Raw genomic sequence first — 27,033 nt, 5'->3', positions numbered from 1 at the left:
AATCATTTTTTGTTTTTTAGCACTTGATTATAAAAAAAATCATTATTTATTTACACTTGCGCTGGCATAAACAAATGCCGCGCGCAATTTATGACAGAAAATTATTTTTTTGTTGGCGGGGCGCGGGGGGTGGCTAAAACAGCTTGAGACAAATTTTAGTGTAGCTGCGTTAACTTTTAGTCTGCCAGGCTAAATCGAAATACAATAAAGAAATGTACAAAGCGAGCAAGAAAAAACGCTGCATTAAATATGTTATGCCACACACACACAGGCACACACACATGCACACATAAATAAAAAAAAGGGGCAGACAACAGATGGAGGACTGAGGAATTGGGGACTAAGCAAAGCTGACGAACGTTTCGTTTCGTTCCGTTACGTTTGGTGTTGTCATATCGGATTATGATTCAATAATTTGTTTACGTAGCCCTCGTACTAGACTGCAGCGTAGTTTTTTTCTATATACATATGTAAATATGCACTAAGTAGCGCACTTTATGGTATTATATAGTGTGGATTTATATGAACGCAACGTGGGATGCTCTAAGAATAAAAAAAAATACGTTAGTTTAAAAATATTGATGCTTATATTTTGCATTTATAATATGAATAAATCATTTGAACTAATTGCATTTCAATATTATAGAATTTAAAATTATAAAGCAAGCAAAATTAAACTAATGCGTATTGTACTGTTGCAAGAAAATATTGAAATATTACGTATACGTCAGTTGCGCTTAAAATTCAATGAAATTTCGAGCTTAATATGCATTTTACTTAAAATTAAAAATTTATATTATAAGCTTTATTATTTATAGCGCAACTACAAGTCGTTCTGAATGCTGAAATAAAATTTTTTACCATTCTCGCTCTTGCTAACAAAAGTTATTACATTGCTACGCAGCAAGAAGAAAAAACGAATAATAAAAGTTATTGTGAATTATGCGTTATGTATTATTTTCCTTTTGTTGTTGTTGTTGTTGTTGCTGCGCAATCCTCATCCCGGCGACCTTGCACGCATCATATAATCAAATCGAAGCAGAAATCCAAAGCAATGCGTTGTCCCTTTTGCTAACCTGTTAAAGTTCTTTTTCCTTTTTTTGTTGTTGTTGCCCGCTCAGTTTCAGTTTCAGCGTAAAATTTACTTGAAGGTTTTCCTGACAACTCAAACTTGTTGTTGGTAAGCTTGGCCCTCAGCATTTCCCTAGAGAGTTGTGCAAGCTTCGTCGCTAGGCCACATAGATAACGGTATATAATCGTCTTAGTTGCAACTGTTAGTTACCGTTTCTAGCTCTCAGTCTCACTCTTATACGCTGTTTGCTGCTAATGACAGTTAAATGAAGTGTCCAAACAGCTGCACTGCCAAGTCAAAATAGCGTATACGCAACATTAGCCACATTTTAGTTGCTTACCTTGCTTCCCCTTAGTTGTTTTTGCCTTCCCTTTTTTTGATTTCGGTCTTGTGACAGTTGCGCTAAGCCAGTTAAGACAGCTACTCAGACAGGACGCACAGGATGACACACAGATTTTCATAGAATGCAGCAGCTGCTGTTCACCCAAAGCTCGTTTACTTTAAGCCCCCATCCTGCTGCTGCCCTCAGCCCATATCAAGCGTTGAGCGTTTTGATTTGATTGGCTATTGAGTATTTATAGCTTAGCACAAAGTGGCGGCTACTTAAATAAAAAGCTTCAATGGCAATAATGCATGTGAGCTTATTAATAAAAAAGAAACTCTTCAAATAAAATAGAATAAATTAAATTGCAAATATGTATGCTTTATTTATTTATTAAATAAGTTGTGCGTTATGCATATATGCATTTAAAAATAAATAATAAAATAGAATAAATAAATATATAGTGTGTGCATGCTTTATTTTTTTTATTAAATAAGTTATGCATTTATTCATTTAAAAATAAATAATAAAATAGATTAAATTAAATAGCAAATATATTTTGTGTAATTTTTATTTTTTTATTAAATATTTTATCTGCACTAATTGCTTATTTATAATTAATTTATTGCAATTTAAATACTTGCTTCAGCTAATTGTTACTAATTGTTTAAATGTAGAATTTTTGTTGCTTTTGCTGTTTGATCAGCAGCCAAAACGAGCTGCGAACAAAACATAAATTACAAATGAGTGCAATTAAAATTTTGTTTTCTTTCGTTTTGGCAATAAAAATATTGAGCATACGCCATGTATAAAATACATGTAATTGATTTGTCAAACAGCATGGGGCCAACAATAATAAATGCAAGAAAAAAAAAAAGAAATTTACATTTTACAACCGCAAAAATCAATCAAATTCAAAATGCGCATAAATTGCAAGTTAAATGAATTGCCAACAAATTTAGAAAGAGTGAGCGTGTGTGTGTGAGAGAGAGATAGGGCGTGTGTGTTGCACACACGTTTTGGCAGCCGCATATTTGTTTATCAAACATTCGAGGCAAGTTTTTCGCTTTGACTGGCGTACAAATAAGCAATAAATTACATTTTGCGCTTAGGCGCATAAATTCCCAGCTAGCAATCGTTACATTTTATAGCATTTTTATTAAAGCATAAGCCATGCTTTGAGCCACGTTAACAATAAATTTGCCGCAGCCTGCAATCAGATTACTTTTCATAAAAACGCCCCGAGCCGCTTGCGCTTGTAATTATTATTTGTATTATATTTTTTTGCAGCATGTTGTCTGCATTGTAAAGGAAAATTTCGTTTTATAAATTATTTTAAATTGATATTTATTTCAAACGTAAACCGAAGCAACAAATATAATTTACATAAAGCTCTACGCGTTAATAAACTAATTAAAAAATTCATATATTTTAAATGCTGAAATAGTGCAAAAATTTTAATGAATTGAGTTATAAACGAATTAAAAAATGCATATATTTTAAATGCTAAAATAGTTCAAAAACTGTAATGAATTAAATAATAAAATAATTGAATTACATTTATTTTAAATGCTAAAATAGTTCATAAATTTTAATGAATTAAGTTTTTATTTTAAATGCTAAAATAGTGCAAAAATTAAAATGAATTAAGCAAAGCCGCTGTTAAGATTTTTAACTTCAAATCGATAATTAAATTTGCTGCTTAGATTCAGACAAATTCAGTTAACATTATTAAGCTTTAGTTAAGCATAAAATTTCACTTTAGCTTACCAAAAAAAATTTTAATTACATTAAATTCAATAAATAAATAATTAAATTAAATTTCAATTTTTTGGTAATGATAATATTATTAAGTTTATTAATTATTAATATATTGTAATAACTTGAGCTTTAGTTAAGCATAAAATTTCACTTTTGCTTACCCAACAAATTTTAATAAAATTAAATTCAATAAATAAATAATTAAATAAAATTTAAATTATCTCGTAATGATAATATTATTAATTTTAATAATTATTAATATATTGTAATAACTTAAGCATAAAATTTCACTTTTACTTTTTTAATTAAATTAAATGCATATTAAATTATTTGTTAATGAGCGCAGCTAAAAGTTCTGCTATAACTTGCTGCAAAAATAATTGAGCCACAGCAATTAGTCGCATGACTAGTCCTAGTCCAATTACTAAGCTTAAATTTGAAAACTAAAAACTAAAGATTTTCAGCAATATTTGGCGCTTAGCTTTAGTTCATTTTTAAAATTTTTGCTTTTAGGCCAATGAAAATTGCAGCCACAATCAATGGGCTTACATTTGTTGCTACCAATGCTGGTGTCAGTGGCAAATTTCAATTACGCATGCATATGTCGCGCCCACACACACACACACACACACACACATACATAGAAAACAATGCTGTGCATATTCATTTCGATTCGCATTGTTGCCACAGTCAGCAGCTCAGAGCTTTGCATGAGTTTTAGCCTCAACAGTTTTTGCATGTTGTGACACACACACACACACACATACAGTCAAACACCTGCTTCAGTGAATTTGTAGCCGCGAGTCATGTTTTCCTTTTTTTTTCTTTGTTTGTTACAACATTTCATGCATATTTCTTGCTTTTGCTTTTGGCGCTCACAATAAAAATTCACATATTAAAAATTTTGAAGCTTCCTGCCTTGACATTACCACCACAAAATGTCGCCCCGCCCCCCGTCTCGCCAGCCCTTTCAGTCCTGTCCATTTGGCATTTGCCATTTGCGTGCAGAGCGCGCGCCGCGTTTGAAGTTTTCAATTTTCAGTTTTTCATTTCGTTTCGTTTCGCCTTTTGATTTTCTTTTTTTTTCGTTACAAATTCATTCATTAATTTATGAACTGAGCACACGGCTACGGGTACGGGTACGTATCCGTGTCCGGGTCATGCCATGACCAATTGTTGATAGAGCAACAGTTTCTCATTTTCTTTTTATATTTGCTGCTTTATAGTTCGCTATCTAGTAGTTTTAATTGCTACTTAGTTAGCTATGATTAGCTATGAATTTTCAAGTGTAATTGGCTAAGGTTGTTGGCCTAATTGCGTGTACTTGATGATTTTCTGTTGCTACAATTTAATTTACTGCTAATATTAATTATAGGGCAATTTTTGTAGTTGATTCATTTTGCCAGCAAATCAATTTAATTTTTTTTTTTAATTTTATGCTGTTTTTAAATTACTGCAAATTATTCTTATAAAATGAAAAGCAAATATAAATTATTTAAAAATAGCTAAAAATTAATTTATGCTATAGAAAATTGTTGAAATATTTTAAAAAGTAAAGTAGTAGATTTTTCTAACTATAAAAGTACTTCAAAATTTTATAAATTTAATTCTTATGCTTCAAACAAATTTAACTCTATTTAATGTAATTTTTTTCAGTGCAGCTTTTCACATTTGCACTTAAACTTTAACTTGTTACATTCCTTTCGGCTACAAATAGAAAACTAGCAATCATTACTTGCCTTTGACCAGCTGCAACTAACTAACTAACTATTGATTAATTAATTAAGTTTTGCTCTTTGAACTGAGAACTGAGTCTGCTCAGCTGCTTCACTACTGCGCTATTAATCTCTTATGTGTGTGTGTGTGCTCTTAATTATTTAAAGTGCTTCAGCTGCTGCGCCCTTTGTCGCAAATCTGTTCACGCGTTTTAATTTCATTAAGGTCTAAGATATTTTTGCCCCCTTTACTTATTGTTGTTGTTTTCCCCTAGCGCTTTGACAAATCCAAAAATACAGTAGGCAATGGCACAGACTCGAGCTTCGAGCTCCGGTCTTGGGGCTTGGGCTTGGGCTTGGAGCTGTCAATGTCGAGGCCAAGTTGCCGTGCAAATTGAATTGCAAAATGCTTGGCATTTACATAGAGAGACGCTGACTGACAACAACAACAAAAAAAGTGAGACGAGCATGTGTGTGTGTGTGTGTGACATGCAAGAATTAATTCAATAATCAAAATCGTGTCAGCTCGTCAGAGTTTCTCTGCCTCACGCTCTTTCTCTTTTCTTTGGCTGTAAGTGCGTGCAGCTTGCTGCTGAAAATTGTTTAAAGAGCCAGTGCCAACTTGCTTGGCAATATAATATGTAATATATCTTATATTGAGTGCAGTATGCAATAGCATATAAAAATAATATTCAATTTTTGGTATTTGAAACAAATGTACACAATTAAACAATATATTTAATATATATATTCAAATAAAAATATATGTATTCAGAAAATTAATTTAAAAAAATATATATAAATATGAAAATAATTTATGAATTATTAATTTACTATAAATAACGCAATTTAAATGTAAACAAAAATATGCAACTGAAGAAAATATAAGAAAACATTTACTTATGTTATTTTGAATTTATTTAGTAATTAAATTTCAACCTATGTTATTTATGAAATATATTTTAAAAAATAATTTTTGAGTTATCCATTTACAATTAACGTAATTTAAATATAAAAAAAATATGCAACTGATAAAAATATGAGAACTTCATTTATTTGTATTATTTTGAATTTATTTAGTACTCAAATTTCAACTTAATTCAATAAATAATGAAGTTTAAATGTAAAAAAAATCAACTTAAGAAATTATTACAATTTATTTAGTAATCAAGTTTTATAAAAGCATGACAATATTTTTTGATTTATGCATTTACAATAAACAACGTAATTGAAAAGTAAACAAAAATATGCAACTGAAGAAAATATTAGAATTTTGTATATATTTAGTAATCAAATTTCAACTTGTTATTTATAAAATATATTTTAAGAAATATTTATAAATGGCTAAGCGTGAAAATAATTTTTGTTTTATGCATTTACAATAAATAACTTAATATAAATGTAAAAATATGCAACTTAAGAAAATATTACAATTTCATAAAGTCATCAAATTACAACTTATGTTATTTATAAAATATATTTTAAAATATATATATAAATACATAAGCATGCAAAAATGTTTGGCTTAACCATTTAAAATAAATAACATAATTTAAATGTAAAAATATATTGCAACTTCATTTAGTAATGAAATTTCAACTTATTTTATTTATATATATGAATAGCTAGTAAATTACGTAAATATATTTATAGTTGGCCAATTATTTATTATTTATGCTAAGCACTTTTAGCTTAAAGTTAAAGCGTTAACGTTGCCAGCTTAAATATTTCGCTTGAAGTGCTGCAATGTTTGTAAACAAGTTTGAAAACCTTTACCTCAAGTACCTGCTGACGTGGCTGCTATCAAAGTTGCAACTTGCAAATTACACCAGAAACAGGAACAAAAACAAGTGAAAATTATAATTAAAAACGCATTGCAAAGCCAAAGGGCTGCAAGTAAACGCCCTGTTAGTGTGTGTGTGTGTGTGTGTGTGGCACTGCCCCCAAAAAAGTAGCAAGCAGTTAGTTTGTCTCATATTGTCACAGCATGCGGCATTTAAGTGCCACGCCCCAGCTGACGCCCACATACAGCAGCAGCAGCAGCAGTAGCAAACTTTAACGACTCTCATTGTTGAACCTGCTAAACTGTCGACCACGCCCCTTTCTGTGTGAGACACACACACACACAGACACATTAGAGCAATGAGCTGGCGTCGCTGTCTAATGACCAAAGCACAGGTAAGAGTTAACAGTTAGCAGTTAACAGGTAGTAACTGCGCCCAGTTTATATCGAGTTTGTGGCCTGTTTTTCTCTCTTTTTTTTTTGGTAATACACAAGGGAATTCTCGTTGCGTTGCGTTTGGGGATTAATTTTCAATGCATAATTAACAAAATTGTTGAACAGGCACTGAGGCCTGCACTCAAATTTCCTGTGCCTTGTGCCATTACAAAAACATTTATGCATACGTGTGTGCGTGTGTGTGTGTGTGTGTGTGCAACAGTCATTGCTGCATGCCCCATTCACTCTTGTCTGCCATCTGGCTTTTGTCTTTCGGCCTGTCTAACATGCTGACAACAATGCTCTCAACATAGCACAAGCCTCTCAGATTTTGATATGCAAACTGATTTGAGTGTTCAGAGAATTTGGAGCAAGTCAGCAACAACTAAAAGTGAAATGCCATATACTAGATAAATAGTTGGTATAGCTAAATTTTGCTTAATGCAAATGCTGTTCTGCTTATTTTTATGCTTTCATTGAATTATTTTAATTGGTAACTAAAGCAATTTCTTTTTAAATTACAACTATATCATATATATTGTAGTAGAATTCTCATGAAATATAAAATAGCTATGAATATATACACTAATAATTTAATTTGATACATTGCGCGCATTTTTTTATGCATTTCTTTTATGCATTGAATTATTTTAGTTGTTAATTAAAGCAACCATGTCAAATTATTGCTAATAAAATATCTTTAAAATTTAAAATAGTAAACAATATGTATATATATATTTTTTTTAATAATATTATCAATTTATATACAAATATAAATTATATAAATTAAACACTATTTAAACTCAGCTTAAACAAATACAAGTATACTCAGTAGGGTGGCTCAATATATTTTTATAAATATCTTATGCACAATCTCGATCGATAGTGAGTTCTTGAAATATTTCCTATAGCAACCATATAGCATACATTACGATTTTAAAATGTGTGTTCTGTAATATCTTTTCATTGAATTAATTCAGCTGTTAACTAAAGCAATTTCTTATTAAATTAACACTATATCAAATTATTGCTAGTAAAATATCTTTATAATTTAATATAGTATATATATATATTTTTTTGAAATGCTAACAATTTATATTTATGCATTAGGCACATTTTTATGCTTTGTTTATTATTTCATTGAATTATTTCAACTAAAGCAATTTCTTCTTAAATTACAACTTCAATCAAACTACGAATTGTTAGTAGAATTATTATAAAATATAAAATAGCAATAAATATATATGCTATTAATTTAAATTTATGCATTAGGCGCATTTTTTATGCTTTGCTATTACTACTTTTAATTATTTCATTGCTTAACTTAAACAATTTCTGCATAAATTACGTTAAATCGTTTTTAAAATTTTACTTTGCTTTGAAATTAATTTTTTGAAATTTATTTTGTAATTAATTCCAAATTTTTTTATTATTTGCATTTTATATAGCATTTAAGTGCATTAAATAATAACAAATCATTGCTTTGTGCTTTGAATAAGCCACAAAATGAATGCAATTGCTTTTATTTGCTTCAATTTAACATTTGATATTTCATCTGTGTTTAGCTCATAAAATTTTATATAAATTGCTTGTGAGCTGATGCCAAAATGTTGCTGTCAAGCTCAGATTCGATTCACGTTGTTGTGACTTGTCACACATGCAACATGCTGCTGCATGCCACAACACCAAGCCACACGCTGTGCGGCAAGCACACAAGACACAGCCCAATGTTATGTTATGATGACTTGCCAAGTTGCCAGGACTAGTTTGCCATGCTGTCTGTTCGTCCTGCTCTCAGTTATATAAATCGCATATATATCCGCCCGCCCACACACACACGCACACACACGCACACACACACAGCTTTAAGAGCCTTCAACAACAGTTAGCAGGCAGTAGCTGTGGCAAATTGCAACAGTCATAGCCAAATGACCTATGGCCTTAGATTTTAGTGCTTTTTGTTTAAATCTAAACAATTAGCTGCCATTAATCAACTAAATTTCCCAGAATTGTTCACTTTCGAAAGTTTATTATGCTACAAAAACCAAATAGTTGGCAATAATTTATATTTTTATTTACAAAATTGTTTACGCCTTGCGCTATATTTCAATTGCAATTGCTGCTGCAGATGCTGCACACTGCGTGCTAAAAGTAAATGCACAAGCGTTAAAGTGAGTTCATGAAATGCAATAAAATTTAATTTAAAAAAGCAGCAACAAATGCATTAGTTTAAAAGAAATTTAAATAAAAACTTAAGCGTTACATAAATATATAAAATAAAATAAATAATAAATTAAATTTCTTACATTTTTGCAACTAAAAAAAGTTAAATAGGAGAGCAAAACTTATTGGAATCTAAAATAAAAAATTAATAATATTAAAAGTAAATTTAATTTCTTAAATTTACAACTAAACAAAGTTAAATAAATGAGAAAAACACATTGAAATCTAAAATACAAAATTAATATTTAAATTAAATTAAATTGTTTACAACTAAGCAACTAAACAAAGTTAAATAAGTGAAAAAAACACATTGAAATCTAAAATTAATAATATTAAAATTAAATTAAATTGCTTAAAACTAAACAAAATTAAATAGGTGAGAAAAACAACAAATTAATTTATGAAATTTAAATAAAATATACGCATAAATATTTTATAAAAATATATTATATAATCAACATTAATTTTTAATGATGACTGTGCATTACTTTATGGCAAGCACTGTCAATTTATCAAAATGTATTTAGACGCAAAAGTCGAAAAGTTCATTTTGTGCGCCACTGAGATTTGTTCATTGTTTATTTAAGTTTCTTGCTAGGCTATCAAGTTGAAAGGTAAACAGATACCGCATGCCACATTTTGTGGCACACACACGCCAGCGTCAGCAGCGAACGCTTGTCCTCTAATTTGCATACACGCATCGCTGGCAAATGGTACAAATTACAGAGCAACTGCCACAAGGCATAAAAGTCAAAAGTGGTCGCATAATTACACACACATACGCACGCACACACACATGCATATGGCAGCTATTTTGGAAATCAATTTTTCGTTAAACGATAAGCGCATCAGCCAAAGCTAAACAAAGCCCTAAAAAAACCCAAATAAACTCTCAAGACAAAAGTGAAAGTAAACGAAAGCAAACCGCAATGTATAATCGCCCCAAGGACTTGTAGGCAAAAAGGCAAAGGGTTTTGGGTCTAGGCCTCTATACTTTGCCTTTGGGTCAAGTCTTCATTGTTGGCCAACCAGACATTAGCTAATCAATAACGACGACGCTGCTGTTGCTGATGCTGCCTGCCTGCCATTTGATTAGCTGGAACTTTTAGCACTTTGCCATTGATAAGACTTGGACCAAAGCCAAGTCGGTCGCTCGTCGCTACAGCCAAGTGCTGACAGCTTAAGCTCAAAGCTTAGTACTAGAAATTCTTATGCAAATCGCTCTAAATTGAAATTTAATTGTCTGCTTTGTGTCTGTGTTTTTTGCATTAGACATTTGCATAAATTAAGAGCAGCTATTGGCGCGTCTAATTAAGTGTAATTTGCTTAAGAATTTTTATACATTTTCTTGCATTTAATTGAGTTTTAATTTTAACAAAATATAAGCAAAAGCAGCAGAATAAATTTTATTTTACTTTGATTAATGAAATTGTAACGCTAACAATTAAAAATTTAAATGTGCGCATATTTATTTAATATTTTAAGTCAATTTTTATTTAAAACAATTTTGTTTTATATTAATGCACTAAGCGTTGCTTTACTAAATATAAAAGGCTGCATATTTTTTTTTAAATTTATATTAATATAAAAAATGCATTGCATTAAATTTAAATTAAATAAGCAACTAGCACTAATATAAAAAAATAAAAAAAAAAAAAAAATAAATGTACAAAATAAAATAAAATTTCTTACATTGCTATAGCTTCGCTGACTATATCTGCTGTTATAGTTTGCAGCGCTTGAGGGCAGAGGTTGGAGGATAATTGAAAGCTGTAGCTATACTTGGAAATATAATCAGAGCCAGCAATGCAGTGAGCGTATTTTTTTGCTCTTTTAGCTCTAAGCGACATTGTGATCCAGGCAGGATTTGTAGTTTGCCTGCATTGCTGCCATAAAGCTAAGGACAAGGCTTGAGCCAGATAGTTACATAAATTAATATAAACAACAATGATAAAAGCAGCAAATGCATTATACATTTTTTTTATAGAAAAAATGCAACAATATTTTATAACATATTAAGCATACGCCATGTTAGTTTTTAGTTTCATTACTTGCTGCTAAATATATAAATTATAGTTTATAGCTTTTATATATATTTATATACTGATTAAGCATACACATTAAGCATACGCCGTGTTATTTGTATTGAGCATGCAAATTAAGCATACGCCATGTTATGCTTTGCTCTGCGCATTGCTGCCACATTATAAATTATAGTCAAAAGTTTATATATATTGCACACAAATTAAGCATACGCCGTGTTATTTTCTTTAGTTCATTATATATTTATATATAAATTGCATACAAATTAAGCATACGCCATGTTATGCTTTAGTTTCACATATAGTTTATATATTTATTTTCATGGCAACTATATTGCATACAAATTAAGCATACGCAGTGTTGTTTTATTTCCGCATTGCTGCCACATTTATTAGCAATTATGTGTGCTCTGTGCATAAAGCGCAAAAAAAATGCCAAAATTTGGCTACTTAAATATGCGCGCCTTAGTTTAGTCCGGCGCTGCTGCTGCAATTGACTTAATATGCTTTGGGCAAATAATCAGCTACGCTGGCAAATAACAAAAACAGCGGCAAACACTTGAGCAAAAAAAATTGCGGCACGTAGCGCAAAGTTGAAGTTCAAGTTCAGGCTGAGGCTGCAGCTGTGGCTGGCTCAGCTGTCAGGCTGGTAATGTGGCAAATGGGGCAAGTAACGGTATTGCGGCATGACGATTTGCAACGCTTTGTTGCACACATTCATTGAACATTATGGCTGGGGTTATGTGTTTATTTTCCTTTGCTTTCAGGCCTTGCCTTGCCTTGCCTTTTTCTTATTTTTATATATACGCATTTTTCTTTTGTTTTTCTTGCTTTATTTTTTTGGGGGGCGTGCTTAGTCTATAGCTTTTCTTTGGCTTGCTGTTGTGTGGCTCTCATTGTTGCTTCGTTTGATGGCTGCAATTATGGCGTCATTTACATTTTGCCTTGAAGCTTGAAGCATGGAATGGATGTCCCTTTTTAGCTGCCATATTGTCGCTCCCACTCGACAACAACAAGAAAAACATTGGCCATAGATATTGCTAGTGTCATTGCCATTGCCCATTGCCCATTGCCCATTGTTGTGCTGCTGCTGCTGCTGCTCAGACTTTTGTTATTGTTATTTCAATGTCAGTTATTGTGCTTGCGCTGCTAAGTATGCTACACAATTTTCTTTCAATTTCTTTCGCCTTCGCCGCTTTGCCACATATCGCTCTGTCTCTTTCTCTATATATGTGTGTGTGTGTGCGTGTGTGTGGCTGCATATTTGCAACAGTTGCAAATTTCACAAGCGTGGCATGCCACAAAAGCTTGCACTCCTGCAACTGAAGCATGAAATCCACACACACACACACCACACACACACTCAACTGATTGCAATATATTTTGGCAGCTTATGCACTTGATTGTGTGTTGGCGACTGCTGCGTCCAGAGCTCTGCAGCTTAAGCTTTGTTTGATTGCGAAAATCATAAATCGAGTGCATTTTGAACATTTTGCAGCAACAGTTTCTCTCCAAATTGCTTTTGTCTTTTAGTCTTTTATATAAAAAAACACAAGCTTTAGCTTTGCATTTGGCTCCAACAGCAATTTTCTGTTAAATTGCTTGTATTTCGTTAAATTTTAATGCATCAAAGTAAAGAAAAATTGAGCTTCAGCTGCTGCTTGAATTTTTATAAATTTTATACTAATTTTTATTTTATTTTAAGCAGCGCAAAAAAATCAAACCTAATTTAAACTTCATTAATTTGTACTAATTGCTATATTTTTATTTATTTTTCTTTACTTTTTAAATTAAAGCAGCGCAAAAATAATTCAAACTTAATTTAAACTTCACTAATTTGTGCTAATTACTTTCTATATATTTTTTTTACATTTTATTTCTATTCTTATTAAATTCAAGCAGCGCAAAAATATTGCAATATATATATATATATCTTTCTATATATTTTTAAATTTTTTTCTTTACTTATTAAATTAGCAGCGCAAATAATTCATAAATAATTTAAACTACAGTAATTTGTATTAATTTCCTTCTATATTTATTTTATTTAAATTAAAGCAGCGCAAAATAATTGCAAACTTAATTTAAACTTACAATTAATTTATAGTAATTTCTTTTAATATATATATTTTTAATTTTAGTTATTTCTATTTTATTTCTTTGTATATGAAAGTCAAAAATATTATTTGTGCTTGTTGCTATTTTATTTGTTGCTGCATTAAATAGTAATATAAATTGCTTAGTAACTAAAACTTTGTATTTTGTATGCTTTTATTATATTTTTTTTAACAAAATGAATATTTATAATGCAAAGCAAATAAACAGTCAGACTGTTTACATTTGTATAATATTTGCTCTGCGCTTTAATTAAACAAACTTTATGGCATATAAAAAGATAATATTTATGTAAATTTACTGCAATATTTTTGCGCCCCAGCGTTTAAGCGATTCAAAGCTATTACTGGGCCGCTTGTCTATATAGCTTGTCATATATATTTTCTAAGGCTGCTGGGCTTTAGTTTTGCCATGCGCTTTAATTAACATAAACTTATGGGCTTTGCGTACGCGTCTTTTTTTTAATTGCCACTTGCGTTTCGGGGGCTTAAAGGCAAAGCGCGTGTCCTTGTCAAAACAGCGAGCGAGCGAGAGAGAGAGAGAGAGAGAGAGAGGGATGGCTGCGCCTAATTTATTTTTCGACAAAATGCCTTTTATCCTTTTGTCATTTATATATTTGAAGCCTGTGAAAGTCGCAAGCAAAGTCAACTAATTGCGTAGCGCATACGCCGCGTGCGCCTAAAATAAAAACAGCAACTGCTGCTGCTGCAGCTCAGTGTTGTCTTCTAGCTTTGTGCAGCTGTGTGCGTGTCCATGCGTCCTTTTATTATCGCAATTTGTGTGGCCCGTTGCCTTTATTGTAATCCAGCTGGAGATTTGCGGCAAATGATTTAGTGTAGTGAAATTTAATTAAGCCCAGCAGCGTAGCTACGGCTCACATGCGAGCAGCGTCTGAAAATGACAGCACATCAACTACAACAACAACAACAACAATGAGAAGAAGCAGCAACAAAAGTTACAACAAGCTAAGCTCAAGTACAAGATAAGAAAAAAAAATTGAATTTGCTTTTTGTGAGTGCGCATACAAAGCAGCGTGTAATAATTTATGACCTGATGAACTTGCTACTGTCACTTAACACACAAACACACACACACACACACACAGACAGCGCATATGCAAATGATTTGTTTGCCAGAATCTTTTTGCATACGGCCAGATAAGCCCAAAGCCGAAGCGCGCTAAAATCTTCATAATAAGCAAACAAACAAAAGCAAACAAATTTGTAATACTTTGAAAATTTGCTGTGTAATATTTAAGCCAAACAACAGAAAGAGACAGAGACAGAGACAGAGCCTGAAAATTGCTAGCAAAAAAATATATAAAATTTTTTTTAATAGTAATACAAATAATTCATTTGAATTAAATGTAATTTAAACCAGATAGAGCTTAAAAGAAAACAAAAACGTTAATCAACAATTTTTTATTTATTAATAATACAAATATTGTAACTAAATTAATTGCAAAACTTAGTCTAAACTAAATTAAAAAAATGTAAACTAATTAATTTAATCAATAATTTTTTTTATTATTATTTTTAAATATATATTTGATTGATACAAAAAAAGTTAGAGGCAAAAGTATATTTTGAAAACTTGTTGAACAATATTTTATCTAGAAATAATTATAAATAAATAATGCAACTAAATTATTTGCAAAGCTTTAATAACTTAGTTAAAAATTCTTTTTTTTCCTATTAGTTTTAAATATTTATGAGATTGAGAGAAAAAATATATTTTGAAAACTTGATGCACAATATTGTATCTAGAAGTAATTAATAAATAATAATTTATTTAAATTAATTGCAAAGCTTTATAAGCTTAGTTTAGTTTAAAAAGTACTTGATGCATTATTATTAATTTTAAATATATTATAATTTTAAATATAGTATATGAGATTGAGACAAAAAAGATAGAAAAAATATATTTTAATTCACAATATTTTATTTTAATTCACAATATTTTATTTAGTAGTATACATTACATTTAATTGCTTAGTTTAGTTTAAAAAGTGCTTATAAATTTAAAATATATTTTTGTTGTTTTCAAATGCATTAAAATGAAGCTACACAATTTGATTTTATTAAATAATTTTATGCTATTATATTAAAGTAATGAAAACTAAACTATAAGCTAAGCAATTATTTTAACGCATATTAGTTGTAACAATTTATTTCGTATAAAGAACTGATTATAATCAAGTATTAAATATAATGTAGCGTAGCCAACTTACAACAGATTTTATATATTTAGCATGTCGCTTATTTTAGTCTGCTGCTTAATATAAACATAAATTACTTCAAATTCAAGTGAAATTGCTGCAGATAAAAATCTAGTGTTGTAAAAATGTAGTGTTATGAGCGTATAACCGACCATTAGCAGCTGATGAACGCAGCCCCATATATGTAAAAGTCTTGACGCAGGAGCAGGAGCTGGGGCAAGCTATTGCAAGGTAGCGCGCGCATATAAAGATTGTTACCATATTGCTATCATTTGCACACAATCAGCGTCAAAGTCAGCCACAGCAGTTGGTGGCAAGCGGCATGTGGCATGAGGCAAGCATGTAGGCCTCTGGCTTCAGCGGCGGCTACGTAATATATGCACAAGGTGGCTGGTGGCGGCGACGCTGGCTTGGCAGCCAGACGGCGGATGCGTCAAAAGGAAATAAAATCATTTGATAGCGTCGTCATCGTCGTCGTCCTCGTCGTCATCATCATCATCATCACCATGGCCAACGTTAACGGCTGCAAGTGACGCCGCAAACAAGCGTCGGGGCTAGGCGAGTTGCCTAAGCAATGAACTCTTGATGAAAATGTAGATGAAGCTAGGGCAGCAAACAGATACAAATAAAGTAAGGCAAACACTGTTCGTGTGTGTGTGTGTGTGTGTGTGAGGCAATAGAATAGATTGGGGGCGTGTTGTGGCAGGGAAATTGCAGCTGAGCGTAAATTGAAAAATATATAATACAAACAAATAGCGTGAAATCAAATTTGCCAACTACGCAGCCGCCAATAAATGACAAGCAATTGATCATAATAAAAAGCATAGTAAATAAATTTAAATTGAATTAAATATATATAAAATATATATAAAAGCAATATAGAAATATATATAATATATATATAAAAAAAATATAAAAGCATAGTAATTAAATTTAAAAATAAATTAAATTAAATAAGCATTTAAAATATATGAAAACAAAATATAAATATAATATAAAATATATTTTCAAACAATAAATCTAAATTAAATTGAAAAATAAATAAATTAAATAAATATTTGAAAATATAATAAAAGCATAAAATATATAAAATTAAATAATTATTTGAAAATATAAATATTAATTATTTATTTATTTTTTTAAAGCTTAAAAAATAATTGCGCTGCTAATAGCAACACACAATAGTTTTAAATACATAAATTGATATTTAATATAAACAATTTAATTTCATGTATTTTATTCAAAAAATATCAAACATTATATTCGCTAAGCTAAACAATTATTAAATATATAATCTATTTATTTTTGTAACTTAGCTTAAAGCTAATAATAACTTAATAGTGCAACTTGGAGCATTAATATAAAATTGTTTTAGTTTTAATAAGATAAAACAACAAATTCAATAAGCTAGACATTAGTACTAAATACATGCATATAAACAATTTATTACATAAATTTATATATAATAAACTTAAATTAATTTGCTTAGTTCACTTAATTTACAAATTCAAATATTGCTCAAAAAATATCAAACATTATTTTCGGCAAACTAAACAAATTTTAAATATATAAAATTTATTTATTATTAAAACTAAGCTTAGTAGTGTAACTTTAAGAATTAATGTAAATATTAATCTTTTTATTGCCTAACGATTGAACGTTCATAAAACTAAACAATTATCAAATATATATACAATTTGTTTATTATTTAACTTGGTCTAACTTTAGGAATTAATGTTAATAATTCATTATTAAAATAATGTAATTAGTAAACAATAAATTTAGTATGAAATAAGCTAGCTATAAGTACTAAATACATGCATATAAATAATTTATTATATTTTTAGCTATTTAAATTGCTAGTAAGTTTTAACATTAACTAATTTTAAATACACTTTAAAGCAGTTATGCCTTATCTCTCATTCTCGTACATTCATCTTCCATTTCGCTTCACTGCAGACACCTTTAAACGTTTTGATAAATGCTAAAGTCTCAATAGGCCAACTAAGTGCCACAATTTTCAAGCCTCACTTGTCTCTCGACTGGGCTAAACAGAATTTCAAGGGTGCTTGGGGCTTCAAGCACTTTAATTTTATTTTATTTTATTTTATCGAAACACCCCTTACGCACCCAATGAAGCGTTACTAAAGCAAAATATATAAAAAACGTATATACAAAGTGTTACAATGATTAAGTATGTAGGTCTAAAAATACGCATATAGCTGTCTCACTCACTCACACACACTCTCGCTCTCTCTTTGTCTTTGCTGCTGTTTGTGCCACTTAAAATGTATGCAATGTGGCAAGTGACATAAAATGACGAAATTTATTTGATTAGCGCATGTGACAAAGTTGTGAGACGCTACAGCGCCTGCACGTATGCAATCATTTTTGTTACCCAGCCTGGCTCTGCTCTGCTCTTAATGCTGCGCAATTGTTTTTAGCCGCCGCCTAAGCTGTTTTGATTTATATTTGTGGTCGTTGCTGCTGCCGGCATTAAGTCTGCAACGAAATTAAAAACAGCAAAAAAAAAAAAAATGAAACAAGTCAAGCGCACAAATTACAGTTGTTCTTGCTGCCGCTTTGGCTTCTAGCTGTTTGACTTTTAGCCAAAAGCTACTTACTCCCAACTACGTTTATTTAATAAGCCGCTTTGGTTGTTGCTGCTTTTTGGTTTTGCTTCTGCCTTTTGTCTAAATATTTATGCATTACAATTTGTTGGTAGCGCTCGCTCGCTTTAGCGTTTAATAAGTGTAGCACTTGTTTACATATATTTATTTATAATAAATCGTTTTTTTTAACTATACTTTAGGCATTGCTAATTTTAAGCAGAGCTGCAAAATTTCATTATAATTTTAAATATTTTTCAAAGTAAATTAAAATTTACTAAATTAAAATTACTAAATTTTTGAAATTTCATATAATACGCCTTAATTTAATACTAAAACTTATTGTTACAACTTTGCTGGCAAGTGTATTTAGCTTGCGCTCACATTAGCCACGCACATATTACTCATACGCCGCATGTTGCATGCCTAATTTGTTTGTTCGCCCTATTGTCTGTCTTTTGCTCGCTCTCTCTCTCTCTCTCTCTCTCTCTTTTTGCGCTGTTGCTTTGTTCGTACTTTTGCTTATAATTGCCTATTAGTTTACATTTGTTGATTTGGCTTTTGATTTGGCTCGAGCGTAACGCACGTGAGCGCTGCTGCTTTTGCTTTTAGCTCTGCATATCGATTTAGCATTTGTGTCGTCAAATGGACACAACATATGTTTAATTTATATACGTGACTCTCACTCAAATTAAGCGTTCCAAACTGATAAGCCACAATACAGTGTCACTCTGTCTCTGTCTCTGTCTGTGGTCAGTTTGTGGTTAGTAGCTTATGGACTTAAGTATGCCACAACAACAGCTCGTTGAACTTGACACACACACACACACACAATGCCATTCAACTTGTTGTAAGTGCCACCACACACACACAAAAAAAAAAAACACATTTATTTCCATATATATATTGTAGTAATAATTCACTGCAGCATTTGCACTCGCATAAATCTTGACTGTGCTTTTTTTGCTGCTGCTTGTAGCAGACACAATGTCCACAGTTTTTAGCTCTTTCACTCTCTTTGTCGACTGTCTAATGAGCTGCTCGGCATTTAAATTAGCGCCAGCTCTCAATCAAACTCAAATTTAAATGCAAATCAGCAGCGACAGGCACTAAACAAAAATAGAGCGTGAAAAAAAATACAATTATAAATATGCAACTGCTGAGAAAAGCAGCAGCATTTTTGCTGTTTATTTGTATTTTATTTTTTTTTTTTTATTAAAAAATTTGTACATATTTATTAAACCATTTGTATTTTAGGCAGGACAAATTATTGACAGTCAAATAGCTAAAAAATAACTACAAATTGCTAATAAATATATATAAAAATTAAATAAATGTTTGAAAGCATTGTTAGTGTAAAGATTTATTAACTTTTTGCTTTAATATATTCTACAAAAAAATGTTTTAGTTAAAAGTTTACTGCCTTTGTATTTCAAAATAAAAATATTTAATTGAATAATTAATGCTGCACAAAATAAATCAAAATCAATAATATTATATCTACAAAAAAAAAAACTACAAACAGTTAATAAATATAAATAAAAATGTAATAAAACTCTGAGAGCGTTCTAAGCTTAATTATAAAAGTTAAAACGATTTTTAAATTTTTTGTTACAATATATTTTACAAAAAATTTGATAGCTAAAAGTTTACTTTGAATTGAAAAGTAAAAATATTTAATTTAATAATTAATGCTGCACAAAATAAATCAAAATTAATATTTTTATTTGTATAAAAATAACTAATAAATATATTTCAAAATCTATTAAATGTCTGCGAGCATTGTATGCTTAATTTTAAAAATAAATTGTGTTATTATTAATCGATTTTTATATTTTTTATATTTTACAAAAAAATGCATTTGAATTGTAAAATAAAAATATTTAATTTAGTAATTAATGCTGCACAAAATAAATCAAAATCAATATGCATATTTTCTATATAAAATAAATATGTATTATTTATTTACAAGCTTAATTATTATATAAACTAATATATATCATAAATACTATTTAATTATATTTATTTCAATTAAGTACTGCATTTAATTTTATTATACTTGCTCATCGATAAATGAGTACAGTAAAAAATGAATGCTATAATTATTATGAATAAATTTTTGCTTTTGAATTCTAAATTTAGCAGCTTTACTACATTTCCATTAATCTTCACCATTTGCATTTGCGCTCTCACTTCAACTTTTTTTTGCTTTGCTTAATCTGCTTTTCACTCAATTTTTGCTGCTGAATTTTTAGCAGCTTTCAACTCTAGTCAGCTTAGCAGCAAACAGAGCAAAGCAAACAGCGAGCTAATCACAGCCACAAGCTGCTTGTTGTCTCTGTGTGTGTCTCATTCGCTGTCATTTTTTATTTCTATTTTTGTTGCTCCCTGTTGCATTTTCAGCTGCAATTTTATTTTCGGTTTCGGTTTGGTCTTTTGGCAGCCATTCATTGGCGCTGATTAATTGCCAGCGCACTGACCTTGCCCCATTTTGTGGCAGCTTTCATTTCGCTTTATTTTCCATGTTGCTCAAATATATTGAGAGTGACAGATTTGGGTTGTGGCGCTTAGCGTAGGTCGTTGACAGTGGAGATTACGTCTTTGTTTGGCTATTTGGGCAGCGTGTAGAGGGCGTGGCTGATAAACAAGTGAGCTGCGTATTTAGGCCGAGGGCAGCAGCGTTTTTAAATAGTCAAGCATTATAGCCCCAAGGCTGCATCGCAAGTTGTCAATTAATAAGATTTGCACTTAATGCTAAAATTAAGCATTTGACATAATCAGCAGCGGCAAGTGCATATTTCATTTTAATTTGAAACTAGGTTAATGTACTTGTACATAAATAAAAGCATAATAAACTTTAGCGCTTAAAATGCTTTATAAGAAGATCTGAGCGCATTTGTTTAACATTTATAGTCAATTTTAATATTAATAGCTAAAACTAAAGCTTAAATTAAAGCTACACTAACTTATTAGCTATTGAATTAAATTTTGATGTGCGCTTATATTTTTATTTAAATTAATTCATTTAATTTCATACATATTTCATATATTTAGAACTGTTTTTTAACTTATTGACTTTCACTTTTTATTGAAATTGAGATTTAGCTGCTAAGTTGTTCTATAGTTAGTCACTAAATAATGTGCTTAAATATTATAATGATATTCTCGCTAGTTGTAAAAATATAACTAGTTAAATATTTGATTTTGTTAAGGCGACAACAGCAATAAATCAGAATTTACGCTGCCCTGAAAATTTTGATTTTGATTGGTATAATGTAACGGAAATGTACGATATATCGTATACTCTATTATAATATATACTTTTTATATTTTTCTCCATTAAAAAATATAGTTTCAAATTTATTATTATTTATTTATTTATTTACAAGATTAGTTATTATACAAACAGTTTCAAATTTAATTTATTCATATATTTTCTAAATTATCATATACTCTATTGTAATATATTTTTTTTTATTTTATATTTTTTTCTATTAAAAAATATAGCTGCAAATTTAATTTACTAATTTTTTTATTTATTTACAAGATTAATTATTTTACAAACATTTCAATTTAATTTTTAATTTTTTTCGCGATAAAATATAAAAGAACTGTTTTTTAATATTCGTACTACTTCCATTGTAATATATACTTTTATTTTTATCTCTATTAAAAAATATAGGTCAAATTTAATTTACTAATTTATGCTGCAGCAATTCTGCATGATATATTATACTGCTTGTGTGAACTGTTTTGACATTGTCGTATCTTTTATATTTTTTATATATTTTTTTATATTTGTTTTATATTTTTTATATATATTTTTTTATATTTTTTATATATATTTTTTTTAAATATATGTTCTATATAATTTTTATATTTTTCCCCTAAATTTCGCTAAAAATGAAAACTCGCTTTAGTTTAGTTTGTTTGAATTTTATTCAATTTGTTGTTATGCTAAATGTTTAAACTATCACAATGGGCTTAGTTCTAAGTTGTTTGTTGTTCAATTCAAATGCGTCGCTCATTGCGTAGCGCATAGTGAAAGCCGCCATAGTAATCCTCCAGATCGCAGAGATCGCGCTGCAGTTGCGCCTCGAGCTGCTGCTGAGCGGCACGCTGGCGCGCATTGAGGCGTGGAATGCTGCCCGTGTGGCCATGTGGCAACCTAAAGCTGAGACGCTTGCGCACCTTCAGCTGCGCCTGCAGCTCACACAGTGGAGGAGCCGGCGGCGGCAATTGGCAGCGACGCGCGTCCGTGTGCGAGGGAAATCCACGCGGCGTTGTTTGGCCCGAGAGCGCTTCGCTTATGTCGTGTGGGCGTGGCAGCGGCTGCAGCTGCGGCGCATGCTCGAACATGCATTTCCATTGAGCGTAGTTGCCATCGCTCTTGGCCTTGGCCTTGGGCTTTGCCTTGGGCGTGAGCAAAGTGTGCGAGCTGCCAAAGGAGCTGCAGCGCGGCATGGGGCGCAGCAGCGAAGTTGAGGCGCCGACAAGGCCGCAGCGCTTGCGGCGACGCAGACGCTTCTTCAGGCAGCGACGCAGCTGCTGCAACAGCTGCTGTGGGCGTGGCAGCAAACTGCAAATGCAGCGACTGACTTGAGTTTGTTCCGTTGTTGATTTGCTGTGCGTAACTTGTGTGTTGCCCATGTTGCAAGCTTGACGTTGTACGTTCGACTGTAACTGCTGTGCCGCACAAGTCTGTTATATATAGAAATATATATGGCCTGCTAAGCCGTCCGTCGGGCAGGTAACCCCAACCCAAGGCAAACCCAAGCCAAACCCAAACAGCTGTTGTCACAATTTTTATGACGCGCTGGGTTTTTGTTTGCCACAGCTTTTATGATGCGCCTACCTGCCGCCGCCGCCTAACCACCACCACCCAACGCCAGCCTGCCACATTTTGTGGCAGCAGGCAGCAGCTGGCGCTAAGGCCTGCATATGCATAAGTGCCAATTGTTAATGAATTTGCAACAGCAGCGACGACAGCAGCTAACAAGTTAAACTGAGTGTTGCACAAATCGACACTTGCCACTTGCCACTAAGCGCTACTTGTCAGCTACGTATATATGTCAATCGCATATTGTGCATGACTTTGTTGTCTTTATCTCTTACGCTAATTTAAGTTCATTTGCAGCTAAAGTCTGCGCGCGCAAAAAAGTAGGCAGCGTTTATTTTAATGCAGCAACTTCACTAATTTTACAATTAGTTATGCTAGTAAACTAGACAAAGTCAATTATATTAGCAGCGAAGCGAGCTGAAATAAGTTCAATTATTTTTCAATTAGCATGCGCTCATTAGCTTAATTAAATTTCCAAAAATTTATAACAGCTGCACATAATGATGTTTAATGATGTTTATGAAAATTAAATAATAAATTTGTTTTTTTTTTTATTTTCCCAATTTATTGATTTTTTTCCAATTTGTTAATATCCAATTATGTATTTAGGGTTTTCTTAAATTAGGACATTGTTACCAAAGTGGCAACTTAAGCTAATTATATATTCTAATAATAATAAATTGTGGCAACTTAAGCTAATTATATATTCTAATAATAATAAATTGTCAAAAAAGTGTTACAAGCTAATATAATAAACTTAAATTAACTTAGCAATCGAAATGCAGCAGCAAACATTGCTATTAAATAAATATAATAAACAAATATATAATAAATTAATTATTAATACAAATATTTATAAATATTTTATAAATGCTTTTTAATGCTTTTTTAATAAATTAGCGCTTTATTCATGCCACATGCAAAATGCCTTGCAATAAAAATTACTATAGCATACTTTTTTGCGGCTTGCTGTTAATTAAAAACGCAAGTGGCTAAACTACTTAACATGGTGTCAATTTAATGACTTTTTGCCACACAACAATGTTTCAACTTTCATATTTTTGTTTTTAAATTCAAGTGCTGCACAATTTTCGTGTTTTAAGAGCAAAAAAAAAACACCAACAACTTTGTTGTAGCGCGGCGAGGCAGAAATTTTGTGGTTTTTGTGGCCCAGCTGTTGTGCACACATGTGCGAGCGAGAGGGGCGATGTATATATGTTGGTAAAAATTCATTTACAAATGCCAGACAGCAAGCGTACAAAAAAAAAATAAGCTGGGAAAACATGTGAGAAAAATTGCAATGAAAATTGCAAGCAGCTGATGTTGAACTTGGGCCAAGCAACTATAACTATAACAAGCAACTATAATTGATATAGCTATGAGCATACATGCATTATAAACTTTAATTAGCGTTAGTTTAGAATTTACATTTGCTAAGAGTGAGTTACACACACACACAGACACGCATGTAAATTTATTGCTGGCTGCTGCCTCTTGCTGCTGGCAAAGTGTTATTAATGTGGCAAGTGTGCTGCTGCAACAATTTGTCAACTTGAGCCCACACACACACACTTGCAAAATATATATAACAATGTGTGTGTGTGTGCATGGGCTTAACTTTAAATCCCATATTAATTCCACTTTGAACTTGAACTTTGTATATAGAAATATTTATTATTGCAGTCGCTCGGTCTCTCTATTGTGTGAAAAGTGATTCCTTTTCAATTCAAATTGCAGCTGTGCCAGCCTTGACTTTCACTCTTTGGCATTGTAATAAAATATTACATAGAATGCACTTTAAATTTAGTAGGCATTAAATTTAAGGCTTAAAAAACAAAGCAAAATTATGTCTAATCAAATATTTTAGCATAAATATTAAGCAATTAAACATTAATAATTAATTATAAGCAGCAATATAGCAATAAAAAATTTATAAAATATTTTAAGTTAAGCATTAAGTTTAATAAAATATTTTAGCATATTTATTATAAGCAATTAATCATAAATAATTACTTATAAGCAGAACTATATAAAAAATATATAAATATAAGTTAAGCATTAAGTTTACTGTTAATTTTTTTTTAAATATTTTCAAAATTATGTCTAATAAAATGTTTACCCATCAAATATTAGCATTAATATTATAAGCAATTAATCTTAATTAATATTATAATAATTACTTATAAGCAGAAATATAGCAATAAAAATATATAAAATATTTTAAGTTAAGCATTAAGTTAATTTTTTTTAAATATTTTCAAGTGTCTGTATATTTATATAAGTAAGTAGCTACAATTAAGTTACTAAAATTTTATATTAAAATTCTTTATAGCCCGAACAACTTTTATAAAGCATTAAGTTTACTGTTAATTTTTTAAAAATATTTTCAACTGTCTATACATTTATTTAAGCAAGTGTAGCTACAATTTGGTTACAGTTTATATATTAAAATTGTTTATAGCCGCATACTTAATTTCTCTTATCTGTTGACCATTAAATTTCGAAAACCAACGGCCACACACTTTAGTTCAGTTTCGTATCTCGCACCTGTAATCACAATAAACTTTGATTTTGCATATTTTAGAACACAATACGCCTGCAAACAAAAGCAAAGCAGGCAAAAGAGTGCGCAACATAAATAAAAAAAAAGAATGAATATGGCAAAAAGCAACTAAAACTCGACCCCACACAGACAGACAGATAAAAAAGAAAACAGTGTAGGCGGCAGCAGTTTATGCAAACATAACGGTAAAGCTATTGTGTGTGCATAGCTGAACAGAAACGTATGTAGCGATATTTATTTATAGCCTGCAAAGGCTTCGAGTTCGAATAAAGTAGAAACAATATTAAGTTGCATTAAAATTAAGCACAACTCGATTTAAGTTAATGCGCCTAGGACTTTAAAAAAATTGTTTAAAATTTTTAAAGACTGAAGCAAGTCTTTAAATAATTTTAGCTGAGCTTCAAATTCTGCGAATTGTCGCTGACTAAATAAATAATTTGTGGAAACTGAACAATTTATTGCATATAAAGCAATCAAATAATGATTTAAAAATTATAAATAAAATTATAGTTCTTACAATTGTTACCCAAAAATGTTAACAAATGAATTTCAACAATTGCTTGCATAGCAAGCAGCTTAGCGTAGCTTAAATATTTATCTATGTGTGTGTGTGTGTGTGAAATTGCAAGCGCAGCAATAAAATTGCAGCTTATCCTTTTTTTTTGCGACACACACACACAGGCACGCATACAAATGTAGTTTAGGTAGGCAGCGTATTTTTTTCTGGGAATGAAAGGGCCAAAGGCATTAAAGGGTTAAAGCAAAAAAAACCATAAAATTGTTACAAGCGCCTTTTTTAAATGCAGGCCACACATAGCTGCGGTTATAAAACAATTATAGCAAACATAAAAAAGTAATTTAGACTGCAGCACAGCAAAAAAACAAATGAAAAAAATTAATAAGTTTAAGTGTTAAGTGCGTTTGTTTTTTGGTTTTTTTGTAGTTGTTGAACAAACAAACTTGTGGCAATGACAATGTCGTAGTGTAAGCCAAAGTTAATAAGCTTAGCACTCACACTTTAAGGCCCAAAGGCTTTGGCCTAACTCTGTCTCTAACTGTGTGCGTGTGTGTGTGTGTTTGTTTGTATGTGTGTGTGTGTGGCACGCATCAATAACAATCAATCAATTTGGCCAGGCAGCCACAAAATAAAAACAAAACAAAACAAAATTTATATGCATGAGACTGTGTGTGTGTGTGTGTGTAAATATATTTTTATAGTAAACTCTGTGGCAAAAGTTAACAGCAACTAATGTGATTTTGATACACACACACACACACACGCACACATATAAAGCGCTGAGGCTATTGCTTTTATTTGTAGCACGTCTCAAATAA

The 27,033-nt window shown here is 30.9% G+C and overlaps 2 protein-coding genes across 2 annotated transcripts in view; one reads left to right on the top strand and one right to left on the bottom strand.

Moving 5' to 3' along the window:
• LOC108605748 overlaps positions 1–27,033 on the top strand; it is a 48,446-nt gene that overhangs the window by 1,214 nt on the left and 20,199 nt on the right. The window lies entirely within an intron of this gene.
• On the bottom strand, positions 22,281–22,945 carry LOC117134902 (protein nullo). The gene is made up of 2 exons (XM_033294334.1): positions 22,895–22,945; positions 22,281–22,855 (listed from the first exon to the last, which is right to left on the bottom strand). The coding sequence occupies exons 1-2, from the start codon at positions 22,943–22,945 to the stop codon at positions 22,307–22,309; spliced, it is 600 nt and encodes a 199-aa protein (XP_033150225.1). The 3' UTR covers positions 22,281–22,306.

This window comes from Drosophila busckii, chromosome X (assembly GCF_011750605.1).
Source record: "Drosophila busckii strain San Diego stock center, stock number 13000-0081.31 chromosome X, ASM1175060v1, whole genome shotgun sequence".
NCBI classification, from domain to species: Eukaryota; Metazoa; Arthropoda; class Insecta; order Diptera; family Drosophilidae; genus Drosophila; species Drosophila busckii.
Note: the sequence above shows the minus strand (reverse complement) of the source record. Positions and strands in the feature narration are given on the sequence as shown.